This window comes from Thermobia domestica, chromosome 4 (genome assembly GCF_964235325.1).
Source record: "Thermobia domestica chromosome 4, izTheDome1.hap1.1, whole genome shotgun sequence".
NCBI classification, from domain to species: domain Eukaryota; kingdom Metazoa; phylum Arthropoda; class Insecta; order Zygentoma; family Lepismatidae; genus Thermobia; species Thermobia domestica.
Genome location: NC_137457.1, coordinates 291,749,379 through 291,769,899, shown reverse-complemented (window position 1 = coordinate 291,769,899; position 20,521 = coordinate 291,749,379). Strand labels below are relative to the sequence as shown.

The window sequence follows — 20,521 nt, the reverse complement described above, 5'->3', positions numbered from 1 at the left end:
ACTAGCAAAATTGTATGTAGTATTTTTACTTCAAAATATTCCATACCCTCTTTTTGAAACAAAATAAAATTAAAATAAAACATAAGAGAAATACTTAGATTTGTATGATACAATTAAAGACTGCACATGGTTCTGTATATTCTTGAAATTCTACAGTCAAGTTTTTTATAACCACCATCAAGGGCGCCCATCAGGGGGGTTAAGGGGGCGCTTGCCCCCTAGAGGAAAATGTACTTGAGAATATTGAAAATCCAATAGGATTTTTACATTAGTTACAGCAAAATTTGAAACTATTTTTGAAACGTCGCTTATACTTCCCCTCCTTGGAAACCACAACATGGGCGCCCTTGACCACCATCACGGTTTACCCAGTCCTCAAGTTTTCTGAATTTTTAACAAGAGGGATTCAACATATCATTACGGAACAAAAAAAAAAAAAAAAAAAAGACTACGGAATATATTTAAGTTAAGCTAAATACAACTGCACAACAAACGTGACTGAGTGGTTGGCTTTTGCGCTTCTATCGGGAACTCCGGGATTCAACCCAGCATTCGACCATTCTGACAAAGCCTTCCTTCATTCCATCTGAGAATGTAGAAATAGTGCGTGTACTGGCCGACTAGGAGTGTAGGAGTTGGCCGACTTCCTTTCTTATTGTTTTTAAATCGTTATTATTACTAATTACCAGCAGTGACGGTTTTGCGAAGGTTAGAGGATCGGTCTTTCGGACTGAAGCCTGTTCTCCAAAGTTGTGGAATGTCTAAAACGAACGAAATATCTATTAGTTATGCCTTTACTCATAAACTTTAAGCTCCCGTCAAATAAAAATTACGAATGTTTAGAAAAACTAAACATTAGTAGTAAGAAAACCCCTCCCAAAACACTTTTTTAAATTCGCCACTGATTCTCAGTATAAAATGATCTTCAAGGTTGTATCCGGAAGATTATTGCTAAACATATAAACGAAACGAAATATTAGTTATGCCTGTACTCATAAACTTCAAGCACCTCCCAAATAAAAGTAGGACTTTTTAGAAAACGAAACAATCAGAGATACCCCTCCCAAAGTACTTTTCTAAATCCGCTATTGATTATTTGTATAAATTGGTATTCAAGGTTGTATCTGGAAAATTATTGCTAAATCATTGCACAACTACAGTATAACAGAAATGTGCAAATACGGTTTGACGGACATATTGAAAAACGTATGCTTTGACGGATATATAGAAAAACGTAAGTTTAAGTTTCGTGCTAGAAGCTGGAGTACTAAGCTCTTAGAAATGAAACATGGATGACAAACTAAAATGATCTAGAGAAGGAAAAAAATGTCGATAACTCAAAAGTTAAAATAAAGTTAAATAACCTGTAAAATTGCCCTCAAATACTACATTCTTCATGTTACCTTTAATTCGTAAAATATGTGCTCCATCCATCTTGATGGTGAATTACAGAGCTAAATATGGCATTCAGGTCGTGGAAATCTTATCTAACTATAGAATATACTATAAGAAAGCTACTTGGATTGAAAAATCATGAAAATGAAAAAAGCCAAAATTTCCAAAATTCTCGGTTTTTTTCCAAAAAAGCCGGCTTTTTATGTGAAAAAAACCATCGATTCAAAAAAGCCGGCTTTTTTGCATCTCTAATATATAGGGTGTTAATGAACTATACCGACAAACTGTAAGAGCTGATTCCTCACATCAAAATAAGAGGAAAAGTTTATTTGCACCTACGGCGAAAAGTGCATAATTTGAGAGCTATGGCTGTCAAAAATCGCGAAAAAGCCAAATTTCAAGAGAACCTATTTCGAATTTCAGAAACTGGATGGTGAGTCTTATCAGCGTAAAGGGAGCCACGCATACACAACTTAAAAGTGCATATTTCGTCAGTTATCAAAAGGTGTACAGGGTATTCCTTACAGAATGTAATTCTCAGATATGCTCTCAATAGAGTTTTCAGATATACCCTGATTTCAAGGAGGGTCCAAAATAGGCAGGCAGGTAAGCCTTGACAGCAGTGGACACCCAGTACTTTGGAGGGAAGTCGGAAGTGTAGGAACCGGCAGCTCCATGTTTTTTGTGTTCGGAATAACGTGATGCAATGTATTTCGTCACGGTATATTTCATGTTTTCTTCATTTATAAGCGTGAGAGAAAACATTGTGGCATACGTTTTCCCGAGTATGAGAGACCGTGCTTCTGAACCAATCATAAAGTCAGAGCATATCTCAAAATTCGATTGATGGCATGTCTGGGAATTTCACCTACAGGGAATAATCTGAACATCCATTGAACATTAATGAGATATGCATTTTTCGATTGCGTATGCGTGAATTCCTTTATGCTGATAAGGATCACCATCCACAGTTACTCGAATTCGAAATATTGCCTCTGAAATTTTTTTTTTTCGCGATTTTGGACAGTCTTAGCTCTGAAACAGCACTTTTGCCCACAGGTCCATATGAACATTTTCTCTTATTTTGATGTAAGGAATCACCTCTTACAGTTTGTCGGTATAGTTCACCCGGCTGATCTCGATCAAATTTTCAGCATAGACTAGGTTGAGCCTGAGATGGTTTTTATCATTTCACTTTGACGGTGGGTGGAACTTGGGGGGAAGATTTTATATATATATTATGTTTGTATGTATATATATATAATATCGAAATTAACCTATGTTAATGTCAGAATGACTAACGGAACATGTTACTAATTTTTCTTATTTTAACCCAGCGAAACAGGTAATTGACGCTAGTATTAGAAAAATGGATATAACTTGAAATTTATATAACAATCTCTAATCAAGATTAAAATAATACCCCTCCCCCAAAAAAGGATAGATACCTTTATTTTCACAAGTCACAACAACGATATGAATCTTAACACTTTTCTCTCCCAAAAATTTAAGGAAGCAGAGAAATTCAGAAACGTTCATTGGTATGACTCAAAGAAATGCACAACAAATTAGAAGTACATGGAGGGATCCGAAAACCAGACTTCAGATACACAGACACATGTTTATATAGGGTGGACCATTGCTTAAAATGCCCATATACGTTTTTTTAGACTAATTGATAAAAATTGATGAAATTTTGTAATATGCAAATATCGATAGTGAGACGCTGTTTAGCATAGTTTACGGTACTACCAGAATAATAATGTTCCCTACCCGAATAAAGTGCTTTTTCTTAATGGCAGTATGTTAGATTGTTAGATGGTTTCAGATCTACGTGTTAAAAGTACACTTATAACGCCATATATATTATTCAGTGTTTGATACTAAGGACGCTACGGTATCACAAGCCTCTGTAAATATCCATATTTTGAAGGCCTCTTCAATAATAATAATAATAATAATAAACGCAAGCGAGACGGACGTGTCAATGCATGTCGGAAGTACTTCAGTGCCGAATACAATGGTTATGATATGATGTTTTTCTAGCGAGTAAAAACAATTATATACAAGATATTGAAAAACTTACTTTCTTCAAGAACTTTGATTTCGAAAAGCACTTGGGTAAATATCACATTCTAATAAACGTAAGGATCATAGTGCCATTTACAGCAATTTGATATCAATCCATTCCCGAGATAAATGAAACACACGAGTAGAGGCTGATATACAGAGTAGTTCAAAAAACGCGAAGTTTTGGAAATTAAATAATTTCATGAAAACTTTTTTTTTTTTTTAAATTATTCATCTCATGTAATAGTAAAAATAATGCCATTTTAGAATGCATACAGTGCAATTTTAGTAACCGGTGAACACTGATTTGGCAGTGGCCACCGGTTACTATTTGGTACCAAAATGTTCATCTTCCTCTTAGGTATTGATCAACACCAATATCATCTCTGTGTGACTTACCGTTCCTGAGATATTGGCCAAAAAAGTGCAGATTTCGGAAGATTTAAGGAGCCATATCTCAGGAACGGTAAGTCATAGAGATGATATTGGTGTTGGTCAAAACCTAAGAGTATGGTGAATATTTTGGTACCAAATGGTAATCGGTGGCCACTAGCCAAACCAGTGGCCAGTTAGCCAGGGGGCCGCGGTGGCTCAGTGGTAGAGCGTTCACCTCTGGTGCTAGGGGTCCCGGGTTCGATCCCAGCCCCCGCCAAGTGAACTTTGTGGTGGACAAACACCGTGTGCGTGGATTTTCTCGGGGTTCTCCTGTTTCCTCCCACTTTCTTCATTCCACCATTTCATTCATTACTCATCATCACCGTCTCCTTTAGCCTAACCGGCATAACCGTGGGACGTAGGATTTCATTTCATTTTTGGCCAGTTAGCCAGTGTCCACCGGTTACTAAGATTGCACTGTATGTATGCTAAAATGGCAGTATTTTTTTCAATTAAGTGAGATGAATAATTTAAAAAGAAATTGTTTTCATGAAATTATTTATTTTCAAAATTTCCCGTTTTTTTTAGATTTTTTTCTTTCGTCTGCTATAATAAAGCAGTAGCTTTTGGAAGTTGCAGTTACCTAATTTTGAGCAGGGTTGCAAACTTCATTAATGTTCTTTATGTATCCAGAACGGGTTGAAGGTATCAAATTGCTGTAGAAAAGCCTAACTAAAATAATAGAAAGTCAGTCAGTATTACTTTGTAAGCATTAAACTTTTGACTAGTTAAAACGGGATCTTGTTTCATTTCGTACAAATCAGAATTTGTACCTGAAGTCGTGTGACTCGTATTTTCAAGGGACGTTTGTTACCATAAATGTATATACAATTATGACCATTAACCATGGCCATGAAAATGTCTCCTATATGAATACTTTATTGTTATGTCTTTTAGGAAAGCTTCAATGAGTTATTTTACATTAAATTAAGTCATAAAAGTATTGAAATTCGGGAAGGAAATTCCTGCAGATATATAAAGTAATAAAGTATTATTCTACCTATTGATTTTTTGTAGTCGATATTAAGTGAAACATGAAACATGGACCGCATGCCCGACCATTGACCTAATTGGGATGGCATACATAGTTTAAGTTGTTGCGTGTGATAAATGGTTGGCAAATGTTATTGCTGGGATCGATTATCTGTGGGACAAAGAGCAAGGAGGGGTTTCAGAAATTATATATAAGGAAAACGTTTGACATAGTGTCCAATACCGACATGTGGAAAGTATTGCCATCCAAACTTATTTTTTTTTTCTTCCAAAATGGTACTAAATCAGGTTATTATATTTCAAATCTACATGTTAATGCAAACTTTATCAAATACCAAATTTATTATTCAGTGTTGCCAACTAAGGACGCTAGAGTAGCACAAACATCTAAGAGGACACGGTGGCTCAGTGATAGAGCGCTTACCTGTGGTGTTTGGTGTCCCTGGTTCGATCCCCGACAAAGTAAGCTTGTGGTGGACAACATCGTGTCCGTGGGTTTTCTCGGGGTACTGCAGTTTTCTTCCACGTTCTCATTCCACCGAGCCTTCCATGATCATTCACTTGCCTTAATCATCGTCCCTCTTAGCCTACAGAGCATAACGTGGGACGTTAAACTGAAAGATTTCATTCCATTTTTCATGCACAAAAATCTAGTTTTGAAGCTTGTACTACACTAACCACACAACTGACTGAAATGGACAGGTCAATGAACATCCACAGTACCTTAGCATTTGGTATCATGATGATATGACGTGTTTCGAGTGCTCCTTCAATTCCAGTTCGAAATGTGGAAGTTTTACACCAGGGCGCCTCTAATATTAGAAGGAACGTATTCGAAGTATAGAACAAAAACCCATTATTAAATACGCATAAGGGCAACATTCAAAATACTGGGATGTTACTATTACCATGTACGTAAACGAACAAATTATAGAATCAAAATTACTTAATTAGCCTTTTTGCTTGTTCCTTATGAAATATCGTAATCACAATATTATGATATTTCATAAGGAACAAGCAAAATGGGTAATACTCACCGCAAAAAGTAGCAGTTATCTTCTACATATAAGTAGCGCTGTCAGAAGAACCTTCTTCCATTTTCGGATTACTTAAAATTCAAAGAGGATTTAAAAACATGACGGGCAATGTGGAAAGGAAAAAAATGGTTAAAAGAATTAAGAAATGTAAAACACACGTCTTCTGTCAAAAATTAAACACATGCGAAGAGGCACTCCTGTCATTGTTCACTGCTGTTCACTGTTTTACTTTCTTGCTTTCCAGATGGCGAAAGTGTGTAGTAGAAAGATTACTCCAAATCATATTTACTTCTCCCCTATCTTAATTAAGTATGGGTTTCAAATTCCTGGATGTGCATTGTTGCCAGATCGTATTTTTTAAGTCAATAAAGTAACTATTGCAACACTGTACATCCAGGAATTTGAAACCCATACATGATTTAGGTAGTGGAGAAATAAATATGATTTGGAGTAATCCTTTTACTACATACTTTCGCCATCTGGAGAGCAAGAAAACAGTGACTGAATGCCTCTTCGCATGTATGTAATTTTTGACAGAAGATTTGTTTTTCACATTTTGTAATCCTTTTAACATTTTTTTTAAATCCTCTTTGAATTTTAAGTAAGCTGAATATGGAAGAAGGTTCTTCCAAAAGCGCTTGTTACATGTAGAAGAATTTTTTTTTTTTTTTTTTTTTTTTTTTTGTTGTTGTTGAGGTATTGACCTTTATGCTTGTTTCTTACTTTATTAAATGACTGCCCCAAAATTACAAAATTCATGAATTAGTGTTGCAATAGTTACTTTGACAAAAGAGTACGATCTGGCAACACTGTACGTCTAGGAATTTGAAGCTATCATCGGTTGATGAACATAATGAAAATTAGTATAGGCAGCTATGATTTAAAAAAAATACACTGGCCCTGGTGAAGGTTAACCGCTTGTACAATTGAAATATAGGCTAAAACGCACGCATTAAAAGAACGTTACGGGTAAGACAAGAAAACTTACCCTGTGTATATATATATATAATTGATCATTTATCTTGAACCTCTCTTGTAACTTCAAACTAATGCGTAAAAAAAAAAAAAACGCTGAAAGTTTGTACGATGTTTGACATAGTCCGTAATTTTACCAAATTGACAGTGTTGCTAACCCAACATGATTTTATTTAATGTCACTGCATCAGATTATTACATATTTTAAATCTACATGTTAAAAGAAGATTTACATGTACAGGATGGACATAAAGTCTCTCCCTGATAACAAACATTAATAACAAGAAAACTAAGAATGATACAAGGATGTTGTTTTTTGCGGCAAATAATAGGAAAACTCATTTTTTTTAAACCTGATTTAGAGAATTTCTACATGTGCTTCATTAGTTGCCCTCAAGACATCCAAGCGGTATTTCAGGAGCCACTGTGTCTATTGCGACCGTTATCCTGTTTTTGAGTTTTGCAATATCACAGACAGGTGTTGCGTAAACTCCAGAGAAAGAAGTCATGGGGAGGTTATGTCTGCGGATCGGGGGGACCATGGTATTGGGCCATCTCTGATGCACGAACATCAGTACTTCAGTGTGGAGCAGCCCCGTTCATACCATTCCTTTATGATCGTAACATCTGATGGCTGCTGTCCATAATCTCTTCTGAATGTTCTTGAACTGTGACGGGAGATTTTGTTTCATGATACTACAACACACTTCGCTTTCTGCTGTGCTGACGCCATTTCTAAACAAATGACTGTCGCGCTTTGGTCAGCTGCAGCAGATGGCAGCACAGGCTGTGGCAAAATCTTGAAGTATCCTACAAGCGATGTTTTCAGACCGCATGCTTCTATCATTCTTAGTTTTCTTGTTATTAATGTTTGTTATCAAAGAGAGACTTTATGTCCGTCCTGTATGTCACAGATATTGTTCATTGTTAATAGAGTGAGGACGCTGCAGATCACGAACATCAAATTTTAGAGGCCTCTACTCGGTACAGTGTATTTCAAATAAATAGGAACAATGCTACGAGGCCTTACACATACTTCAAAAGAAAAAAAGAAAAAAAAATTCTAAACAGTGTTTAGCGAGTTTTCGACCTCCAACTGTTTGAGGCAAGAAAGCTGCTTTTTTGATACAGCACAATGTTCCATTTTGAATTCTAACGAATGTTAATGGAACGCGAAGGTTGGTGATGTCTGAGTTAGGAGGCAGTTGTAAACATAATATTGTACATTAAAGTATACATGTTTTGTACACAATTGTGTATAATGAAAAAAAAAAAAAAAAATTACATATATCTTTGCGTATTTTTATGTATGAAATCTAATCATTTCAGTGCCACATGTGATGGTAGCATCATCACTGAACTTCCTTTGGAATGTTGAATCCAGTGTATTTTATTGATTTCTTATTCAATATCTTACCACAGATATTCCTCTAAAACAACTTGTTAGTGTCACTGAAAAAAAAAAGAAAAGATTTTGTGTAATGACAAGATGATAGTCGAATATGTGTGTAGTGGAAACCTTGTGCTTGTAAGTTTTGGACTTGTCTGAATAATATGAATTTGAATTTCAAAACAACCTTGACCTAAACCATTCTGTTTAAATAGTTGTTTTTTATTGTTATTCATTCAATGAAAACTTAAAATATTTACACAAATTTATGAAATAAAATAATTGGACATTTACAAATAATAATTTTGCGGTACTACAGTACGTTGTAAAAATGCAGAATGTTGATCATCTCCGACAAGGGATTGCCGTGCCAACTACGTTGAAAAGAATGTGAGGATCATAGGGAATATGTAAAGAAGCTGTTGAACTTGTGAAGCCTGTGTGTTAAGTTAAAGTATTGTTAAATCGGTTGTTATTGATTCTAGGCTTTTTATTTACTCCGTTTTTTATTGAAAAATTAGAGCTGTATATTTCATAGTATGTTTTTAATTTCAGTATCAACCAAGTGGCTCCTAAAGTTCGCAAGGTATTGCAACTCTTGCGCTTGAAGCAGATCAACAATGGAGTTTTCCTTAAGCTGAATAAGGTGGGTTAAAGTATCGAATTCGAATTAATTTGAAGTAGTTTAAATTTAAGTAGTTTACTGTTATATCATTCCCATCAGAATTTCTTGACTTAATATTTATTTGTCCACTTGATGGAAGTAATAATTATACTGGCTTCCAATTGGGTTACCGGCGTCCCTGTTAGTAATCGTTTGGTTTTTGTAATGTTCCGAAGAGTTTATGTTGAAGAAATGTGTGTTACTGCCTTCGTTCTGACCGCCAGCGACCCACATACTTCACGTACAGTGACCAGGCTCGACCAAAGTATATATACTTTTTTTTTTTCCGCGGTGTAGCTGCAGTAGTTGCTTGTTTGAGGTACGAGTACTTCTAATATACAGTGTGTCTCAAATTAATGTGCACACATTAAAATCAAAATTTTTAACTAATTAAAGCACATAAGTGTACATTTTTTATAATGTGGTTTACGTTTCGAGAATGGCCTGAAACGAGATACATTGTTGCTATTATTATTTAGTTAACGCTGTCCTTCTAGTCCATGTTACGTTAATGCAGACTTCTCTGATTGATATAATCGTATGTATCTTGTATGATCCTTGTGTACTTTTTATTGTACGCCCTATTTGTCCAATATATGTTAGGCTACATTCATATGGGATTGAATAAATATCTGGGATGCTCAATCTTCCCTGATCTTTTACGGAACGTAGTATTTGTCTGATTTTAAAGGTAGTATGTAAATTATTCCGTATTTACTTAATTACAGGTATCTCCGTGAAAATCATGTGAAAAATATCAAATCCATCCTTATTAAGATTAGTAAGATACGGGGTGTAGTTCATGTAAAGTACTGACAAAGCAAATCAGATATTGTAGAATTAATGTTTATCAGGTTTAAATTGTTTCTTTCTGGTGGTATTATGATTGCCAGTCTAGCTTCTACAATAATTTGAGTTCTCTATGATGACCTATAACCAGCTACTGCTGAAAAATTGTGATTAAAATAAGAGAATATGCTGAGAGAACATGGTAGAGTTTGAAGTGGAGTAAATTTGACCAAAATTAGGTAACACAAAGACGTAAGAAGAGACAAGGAAATGTGATGGTTCCTATTTAGGCAATGGACTGCGCACCATTTGTTCGACAGAATACTATTTCTAGAGTATCTTCATAAGGAGATCTATTCCGAAGTTCATTCGAAGTAGCGAACGTTCATAGTACCAGAATATGGTTTTTTATTTTTAACTGCTTCATATTCTTTGTAAGAGCTTCTTGTTTTGCTTGAGGGAATCATAAAAATTCTAAATAGGACTGAAGAAATTGTGATTTCTCTGTGAGCACTGCTTTTAATGTCCATTCCCGGTAAATCTGATTCTGAGCACGTCCAATGCTTTAAAAAAAAAAAAAATAGTATTTGTCCATAAGCTAACAAACAAAATGTCCCAATTGACTGTTTAAGACTTTATTTCAGGAGTCTAAATGTACACAGCAAAAACGGTGTTAAAATAACACAATATTACTACCACTTTAAGGTGTTACTTGTGTGTTAATTTAACACCGAGGACATCGCCTTCCGAGCATAATCAGAAATAGCATGTAATTGTCAGTGAAAATTATAATTGGATTTTATTGTTTACTATAAGCAAATCTTTACGGAGTTTATTTGGCATTTATGCGAAGTAACGAGAAACGTGCTATGTTTTCTGTAATCAGTCACGAAAATAGTTTTGTAAGGCTATGAATTGTATGACATCAGTTACATGAGTAGCATTTCTAGTATCTGTTTTACTTGTGTGCTAGGATATAAGAACAACAGATGGCAGCACTGCTACTCGTGTAATTATCACACAATTCATAAATTAATACACAAGTAACACACTGAGCTCCTCCGTGGCTAAGCGGTTAGCGTACGCGCCTTTGGCGCGGGAGACCGGGTTCGATTCCCGGCGGAGCTCATGTTTGGATTCCACGTTAAACTCAAAAACAACTCAACAAGTAACACGCTAAAGTGGTAGTTATTTTGTGTTAACACCTCATTTTTTGCAGTATATTGTGTGAGAGGTGAACGTTTTTCAGATGATTGTATATTTTTGTAAAAAAAAAAAATAAAAAAAAAAAAATAAAATAAAATAAAAAAAATAAGTAGTCGTGATAGTAATATGCTTCAATTTACTAATTGTTTTTTCTGTTTTCTTTTCGTAGGCGACCCTGAACATGTTGAGAATATGCGAACCGTACGTAACGTGGGGATATCCTAACTTGAAATCTGTTAGAGAATTAATTTATAAGAGAGGCTTCGCCAATATTAATGGAAGACGCATTCCCATCACTTCGAATGCTCTCATTGAAAGGAAACTTAGTAAGTTACTTGTTTTTATTTTATTTACTTTCGCATATCAACCAGTATGGTAGTTGGTGTTGGTGTTCACTCGCTTAGCTGGTCAATATCTGGGATTCTGAGTGAAATTAAACTGCAATTAATTGAACGTTGTCACGTTCTATAAATATAAATATATGACGGGATAAAATCAGTGTCTAAAAAGATGGATCGCGTTACTCGTAGTGTCAGTGTGCGCAGTGTGTTCAATTTTAGTAGGAAAGAATGGGTAAGCAAAGAAAGTTTGACCTGTTACAATTTGGTGGGGACACCGTAGTCTAGTGGTTAGAGCGTTGGATTCGTCCGCATGGTCCCGGGTTCGATTCGCGGCCGGTGCTTTCCCAATTTTGGACGTCTACCTAGCGTCGTGAGGAAAACTAGGGAATCTCGAATAAAAGATGTAACGGCCACTAGGTGTAGAAAGCTCCCGATACGTCGGTTAGCGATACGGCGACGCGACACGCTGACTACGTGTTCGCTAGGCTGGGCGTAGTTCCACCAGTCGCTAACAGATCGCGTGGAGCGGCTCAGGCCCACAAGTCGAGCAGTTAGCTTTTTTATTATTATTTATTACAATTTGGTAACACATTGATCGGCTCCGTGCACACACACATGGAGAGCTTTTGCTAAATAAGATCAATGGGCACATAATGTAGTATTAATCAAAGATTTACCTAATAAGCGTCAGTATTTGATGGATAACCGCACTCTTTCAATGGATGACCTCTGCTATTATCAACGGCGTTGAAGAAACTTCCATTTCAGTCACATCAAAAAGTACATCTTTATCATTGCTTTCTTGTTGATTAAATTCTTAGTTACTAGTTCTCTATGATGACCTATAACCAGCTACTGCTGAAGAATTGTGATTAAGAAAAACACTGAGAGAACATAACAGCCGTTGGAACGTCAGTCCAAGAATCATCAAGTTTAAGATACAAGAAATTATGTGATTGCAGCGGAAGTGTCTGGAATACAATTATAATAACTGGAGTCACCCATTGAAATTGAACAATTATTTACAGAATAGTAATGCTCACTACGTAAGCAGTAAGTCTTTGTTATGGAAAGCTTTTGTGTCTGCTACAGTAAAAATAGATGTTTCTTGCCAGCTCAGTGAGTTAGATTAAAAATATCTCTATTGTTAAAATAATAAGTTACTGTAAACCAGGGTTGGACCCACCTGAAAAAACACACCTGGGTTTTTGACCTTTTTGTTAGTATATTATTGGTGCAACTAAGGTGATCACATTGAAAGTTATTTTTATCAGATTTTGAACTTTCTTTGGGAGAATTATATGCTTTGACGTTATGGTAGACAACAATATTCAACATAAGACCTTTATAAAATTCTGAATGAATGAATAAAAGAACTCATAACTTGAGATATGTATAGAACAAATTAATGTGTGGATTATGCTTATAGCCTATTTGAAGTAAAATAAGCAATTTTATATTTTAGAAAATACTTTCCGTGAATAGTGTGCTTCCTGACTCGGAGGCGCCGAGGGACCTTATCCCTCATACGTTGACGGGTTTAAGGTCATAGGTGCCAGTACTAACAGTAAATATGTAAATACATGAGTAAAACTATTAGTATTATTTCTTACTATTGATGATAACACAAGTATTCTTCAGTAATATTGGTTCTTCAACAACAATTTGGTCCAGTCATTTGTTGCTACCCTTCAGATAAGCATTCTGTAAAATCAACACCAGCAATAGCATAAAAATTCTTGTCAAAATTAAGAAGCTTAATGCTTGGAGCTCCCAAGGCTACGTAACGCTTACTGTTTTAAGTGCTGAACTCAGTATTAAACTTCAGTATAAATGGAAGTTTCGATGTACAGTAAAGTACGCTGCATTTTCAAGGAAAAACCGTCGTGAAAGAAGTGTTCGGGAAATCCAGCAATTGAACGCACACAGCATCGGAAGTGAATACTTCCACAATAAAACTATTTATTTTACGCTGGAATATATTTAATTTCATTTATGACATTTTGAAACATTTATTTTATAAAATATGAATTATAGGCCTATCTTTGTTATTTTAAATTAATTTTCAGAAAAGAACCGTCTTGCAACAAGTGCTCGGGAAATTCCCGTAATTGAACGCGCAAAGCATCAAAAGTGAACTTCAACAATAAAACCATTTAAGTTGAAAAATATTTATTTCATATAAGACATTTTGATGAATTATGTCTTTGTTTTAAATTAATACTAGCAGCGTTCACCCCGCTTCGCTGGGGTCACCCCGGAACGCAATAAACTTTGTTACTTAGATAATTTTTACTTTTTCGCTTTCAAGTGATATGATAAAAACCATAGAAGATTGCAGTAAATGTTAACATTATATCGCCTGTCATTTATGTTAACCCGCCGAGTGACACGGTCATGTGGGTTGCATATAAATACGGTTAGATTTAGCTATGATGAGCTAACAAAGGATTTCTACGTTATGGACACTTGAATGGTCAATTATCTCAAGACACTGGTAATTGAAAATTAAAGTGATATGATAAAAACCATCTAGGGTCCAAATCCTAACAACCCCCCAAAAATGAAAGAAATTGGTTCAGCCGTATTAGCGTGATGAGCTAACAAAGGATTTGTACGTTCTCTTTTATATATATAGATAGGTATTTAGTATTTATATTTGGCAAACGTTACTTGAGGCTCCTGGCATGACTCGATTTACATTCATTTTGTATCGTAATTTATAAGTGTTGTGTCGCATTTTCGGCAGCGAAGGAAATTATTTAGCTTATTCTAAATTCTGTCTTTGATATACAGTGCAGCAATGAACTCGGAAATAGCGAATTATTGGATATTACGAACATAAATGAAATCCTCGTCATACCGCTTATTTAGAACATGGAAGAAATGACCTTATGTTACGAACTATATTTTCCGTAAAGACTGCTTATAGCGAAGTTTTCAGAACGGGATCATGTTTCTTCTTGTGGATAACTCAGGTACCACAAAACTGGTTTTCATAGCTGTTCTCGTTGTGCAAGCCAGGCATGACTCACTCCTCCCAGTCGGAAGACAGCAGAAATCGTCCTGGATGCAGATATTGCAGTGATGATGAAGTGGAAAATGTGAAACAACCCGTGAGTTCCAAAGAAGCGATCCAAAGTTTGGAAAGCTTGCATCTTTTCGAACACAGCAACACGTGCCGAAGAATGCATTTCGGGCATTTGAGGAAGTGGAAGCAGCTACGAACAGCGGCAGCAGACACGGTTCAGAAGAAAATTACAGACTTCTTCAGGCGTGCTTGAGCGTGTAGAAAGAACTGCAATATGTACTGTAGGCTAGATAAAACCCAATTAATAAAATTATCTTCAGATGTAATGCTATACTACTGTTTATTTTTGTTTATAAACGTGTCTGCTTGTTATCTAATCCTTCGGTTTTCTTTTTTTTTTTTTCTTTTCTTTCTTCATAATTTGGAAAATACAAGAGTCTATAACTAAGTTCGGATATAAAGAACTCATTGTATTGGTCCCTTGAAATTCGTTATAAGTGGGCTGCACTGTATATTCTATGGAACGTGTATGCTGGTAGCTGCTTTTGAATGTGTCTATATGAAGTTTTAAAACCGTAATAACTTCAACAAATTGGTAATTGGAATTACATAGTCTAGGAAGTGAACCTTTATTTTTCGTTAAAAACAAAATAGCTTAATTTCGCACAAATGTTTATTTCGTAATTGTAACAAACTGTTACTCGGATCCAGTTCGTGTTTTTAAATTTGTAAACGTCTTAAACAGAACACCAATTTCCTTTCGTTATTTGAGTGTAAAATATATGTTTCTAGACCAATCCTATAAATCAAATATGAAAAAAAAGTAGGACAGAAAGGAATATTGCTCATGTGTCAGCTAACAGTTTAGTTTCCGAAAATGTAAGCTCGAAAGTTCACTGAGGTCTTTATTACAACATGGAATAAAGTGTCAGAAGAATATAGTCATGGTCATCAATTTCATGCCTACTTTCCAGTAATTTGTTTTGTAGGCTGTAATACATTGTGTTCTTTGAGAGTATACCAGACATTCAGGGGAAAAGTCGAATTTCCGAGACTTAATCGATTTCATAATTTTTACAGTAAACTTATTGTTTTACTCACTGAGAGTTTATATAAAATTTAAGTCTATTAAAACAGAGCTTGTACAATGAAAAATATTAATATATTTATGTTATTGATGGTTTTCTAGGAAAGAAAGGCATTATTTGCATAGAAGATTTGATCCATGAAATCTTCACAGTTGGACCGAACTTCAAGTACGCAAGCAACTTCCTCTGGCCCTTCAAAGTAAGTATATACAGTTGTTGTAAAATTATTGCAGTAGCACAAATATCTAAACCATGTTAAAAATTTAAAAAAAAAAAAAATGAAACGACAAAGAAAATTATATCTTACTAAAATAATGTCTGCTGGAGGTTGGTCGGTTTACATCGGACCGATTTTGAAGGATACTTACCTTACGACAAAAATTCCGCCGCTACCGATATTGTCGGATCAACAGCACTGTGGGCCATAGTCCGAGATCAGTGTTTGCATTGAAACCAACTCTGGTGAAGCACGACCAGGGGAATTCAGTTCAATTTCTCCCTGGAACCTTTCCAGATGTTCTTAGAGTATGACGAGAAACCTTTTCCATTTGATCCTCCCCTAGTTGGAGCGTGCACTATACAATTATGGGTTATCGATCCGAAATAAGTGTGTGATCATGGGTTCCTGGAAGTATCTCGATTTCACTTTAAAAAAAAAAATCAATCTTGCATATCACCAATTTCCCTGCATATGAATCCTAACGCGGGAACTTACCCGGCAGTGGCGAGCAAAGATATGTAGCAGTCTTTGGCATCGTTGTCACTGTCAGTGTCCGACTGTGACTACCATCAGTGAGATGTGTATATATGGTTCATCCATTGTGACGACTGTCTTCCATTTTGAACCCCACCAGATAGATGCCTTTCATCCAATCTCCTGTGGTTCATTTTTTATTCTCTACTGTGGCACGTGAGCAGGTGGTTTACGCGGGTCTTACGGACGCACCTCAGCCGGAGCGGTTCGGAGTTGAAGATGCCAAATTGAATCGCTAGGTTTATCACACTTGAGTTATTGGATTTCCCTTGCATTCCAATTGCTAGATTCCCTTCCGTACTGAGAGGCCTTTGTCTCGTACTTGGGCGACTGTTCGCCACAGACTCGTGGTTTGTATAACATGCCACAATAGCTTTCGCAGTAGTTACTCCGGGCGTAAACCCATTTTCCCGACGCTTGCATTATGCGTATATAGGAAAAACGAGAATTTAAAAGGGCCATGGCACCATTTGAAGACACTTACCCATCAACAATTTGAGATACAATTTTGCAGAAGACAGCAGATGCGTCATTTGGAGACCCGGGTTTGAATTCCCTTACTTTTTTTTAAGTATATTTGTCATTTTTCTGTGTAACATTAGTAATTAAATTACGTTGTCCTTAGGCTTTTTTTACAGACACAATGTGTCATTGTCATTAACATTTATACAACACACTATTTATTTATTTATTTATTTGCAACCACTTTGTTCATTAAATATGCATATATAATGTGAAATTAAGGAATGAGTGCCATCAGAATGAACTGTCATTTGTGTCGCTGTGGTGATTCATGTACTACTGTAAAAATTTTCAAAACCTTGCAATTTAATTTAAAAATGCTGTTATCTTCAGAAGGAAATACCATACTAACAAAGAAAAGGTAGCTTCTAAACAAAGCATTTCACAAACATGGAAATTTTCGTGGGATCAGATTATATTTTCACAAGTATGTAACTACAGTAGGTATTAAACCAGAAGAACGAGGGCTGTCCAGAAAGTACCAGTCGTGTTGGCCTATCGTAGCTGTGGGCGGGGCTAAAGTCGCCATCTTGATGTCAGAACGTTGCCACACTCAGTACGCAGCCAGTTGTGGTAGCGTAAGGACTGTGACGCTCTTACTGTGCTTTCTGTGACGTTTTACAATGTGCGCTGCAGTAGAAAATCTCGCCTGTTGTGCGGTGCGTTCTGTGATTAGATTTTTGTTGGCAAAAACGGCACAAGCCAATTGAAATTCATCGCCAACTGTGTGAAGTGTACGGGTATGGAATAATGAGTGAAGGCCAAGTGAGGCAGTGGTGCATTGATTTTAAAAATGGCTGTTGGAATGTTTATGATGAGGACCGCAGTGGTAGGGCCTAGCCTTGTGTCTGATAACTGGTGAGGTAAATCGACGATAAAATTCGTGCAAATCGTCGTTTCACCATTATGGAACTTGAACATTTTCCCAAATTTCACGGAGTTTGGTGCATGAAATTCTGGTGGAAAAGCTTGGTTACCACAAATCGCATGCGACGGTTTCAAAAAACTTGTGCCACGTTGTGATAAGTGCCTTAATTTGCATGGCAATTATGCGATTATGTGGAAAAATAGCTTAAGAGTGTACCTTTCAAATGTGCATAATATAATTTGGTTTGCTCATTCTGTTACTTTTTTATTTCAAAACTAGCTGAATATGCCCATTCTTCGCATGGAGGATGTATTTGGAAGTCAATACCTGTGGAAGTATCACATTCATTTCAGCGACCGCGAAAACTATGTATTTGATACTAATATCGGTCATTTTGGGCTATATTCACATGCCTCGTATCTCCCTTCACTGACCCCGGCCCGCAGCCAAATAGGATGAATTTGGAAGTTTCACCATTGATCTCAGCGACCGCGAAAACTATGAGTTCGACACTAGGTCATTTTCTACTACTTTTACATGTCGCGGTTATACCCCCCCCCCCCTGAGACCCATGGTTCGAATTTTGACAAAAACTTTTCACTCTGGTCTGGGGCCTGGACCAAGGTATCCGTGACCAAAATTTCGTAACTCTTGGTCAACTTGTCTGGTACCCAGGTCGGTGTCGGTAAAGCCCCCTCCGATAACCCTCTGGTTAGAAATTTAAAAAAAGCGCTTCGTCTTGATCTGGGGCCTGGACCAAGACACCCCTGACCAAAATTTGATAACTCTCGGTCCATTCGTCTTTTCCCCAGGCCGCGCACAGACAAACAAACAAGCAAACTCTTTTTTTCTTTTATTTATATTAATGTCTGTTACTTTCTGAACATCCCTCATACTTTGAAGAATTGATAATTATGAATCATTCAGTTTTGAATATACGGAATTTATTTATTTATTTATTTATAGTTGCATATCGTTATCCTTTTATAACGATATATTTATTTTTCTTTCAGTTGAACACTCCAACAGGTGGCTGGCGCAAGAAGACAAACCACGTAGTTGAGGGAGGTGACTTTGGTAATCGTGAAGACACAATAAACAAACTACTGAGAAACATGGTATAATGTTCGCGTGACAATATGGAAATAAAAAATGTAAATAAAACTCGGAAGATGTGATTAATTAATTTTAAGCAGTTTTTGATATGCTACCTTTACATTATATAGAAAATTAAGAAAAAACTGTGAAATACGCATGATGGTAGAGAAGCACTTGAGGCTCTTATATCCCTATTGCATAGTAGGATGACATAAATCCGCATTTGAAACCTATATCAAAACCTGTCAGTGAAATGTGACTTTTTATTTGAAAGAAAATTCAAATGCACCGCAAGCATAAATTTACAGTGATAAAAGCTTGGTGGAAACACAATGGATGAGTTAAGCGATTTCGTCTCTTCTGGTTTCTGCCTGTGTAAAGACCTAAAAGTCACGTTTTCGGTTCCAAGAATGCGTCTGCTAGGTAAAGAAAACATAGATCGGGTGCATGTTTCGCTTTATTTTCATGTAAATAAGTTTCGCTTCCTTATCTTTGGACATTTTAACTAATATTGTAATTTTCTCTTTTCATTATGGCAGTCGTTCTCAAACTGTCCAATAGGGCGGACCCCTTTGCAATGCTATCTGAAATTTCACATGCTGTCAAAAAATATACTACTTAGAATTACCACTGACAAGAAAAAGATCAAGAAATATAATGCAAAAAGTAATTTATTCTAAAGATACATGATTGTTTCCTAGTGAAAGAAATTTCAGTTGAAAATACAGTAACTTTCATGACTGAAAATATTTTTTTTAAAAAGGAAATCCACTTAATAAATAACGTTCTCAAATGTGGGGTCATTTATCGTGAGGAATGAAATTCTTTGTGTTTTTCCAAGATAAGATTTTGTCACCATCAATCTTAGGTCTTATTCTACGTTAAGACGATTTCGCTTTAAAGTTGTAATACTGTAAAGAGCAAAAAAGGTCTGCCCACATAAGTAAGTGGTAGGGAAAGGCATCTAATGTTGCGATGCCTTTTTAGACAACTCTTCATACTCACAGCGCACAGGCAAACCAATTTGAGTCAAGAGTTACTCGCAATGGTGGATCTAGAAACATATTTTGGAATGGATTTCCCATAGTTTTATATATATATATATATATATATAGAAATCCCAAACTTGGGGGAGGCTTGACGTTTATAAGCATAGGAATGACTACCATGAATGATTTACTTCTTTTTTATTAAAAAATCTGGAATTGGTGGTAGTGGTGGGAGCTTTCCGCGACTTGAAGATGAAATCCATGAAATTCCGAGGCGTCGTGCAGTTAATGTACAACTGCTTTTGAAAATGTGGCCTAGCAAAGAAGAAATTTCTCTCACTTGAAATAGTCCTATATAACGGTTGACCGACTTCAGGGCAGAAATTTAATATAGTAGGAAAACATTTAAATTTACAAAGGTAGTTATAATTTCTAATTGCTTTGCTTTTAGTAACTGAAAAAATACTTCTAGCATAACAGCAGTAAGTTCCATTTTATTACAACACGTTTCAATTTTTAGGCGTCGCGGACCCCCTGGCTAGGTTCCGCGGACCCCACTTTGAGAACTACTGCACGACTTTGGGACCCAGCGGAAATCCGTCTTGCTTAACCTGTCCATTGTGTACACGTGAAGTATTACCATGGGGGTGGGCATGTGGCCAAAATACAGAGTTAGTCAACATGAGAAGTATTCATTTTTACATGAATTAAGCCGAAAAAGCCAGTTATAAATAAAACAAAATACGGCAGTTTCCTACCTCCATTATTTCTGAATGAAAACTATAGATTGAGCACTGTGTCTTACTAGACAAAGGCAAAATGATGTACGCGGGAAAAAAAAAGTATAATTGTATAATACAAGGATAAAGAAGAATA

General features: G+C 36.1%; 1 protein-coding gene across 2 annotated transcripts in view; it reads left to right on the top strand.

Moving 5' to 3' along the window:
• The window catches only part of RpL7 (ribosomal protein L7), a 35,344-nt gene extending 16,600 nt beyond the window's left edge, over nucleotides 1-18,744 (top strand). For both annotated transcript variants that reach the window (XM_081756158.1, XM_081756159.1), the window contains exons 4-7: nucleotides 8,851-8,941; nucleotides 11,124-11,280; nucleotides 15,516-15,613; nucleotides 18,572-18,744. In XM_081756158.1, coding sequence (XP_081612284.1) covers nucleotides 8,851-8,941; nucleotides 11,124-11,280; nucleotides 15,516-15,613; nucleotides 18,572-18,682 — 457 coding nt within the window. In that variant the 3' untranslated portion in view covers nucleotides 18,683-18,744. The remainder of the gene's footprint in view (nucleotides 1-8,850; nucleotides 8,942-11,123; nucleotides 11,281-15,515; nucleotides 15,614-18,571) is intronic.
• Nucleotides 18,745-20,521: the final 1,777 nt, after the last annotated feature.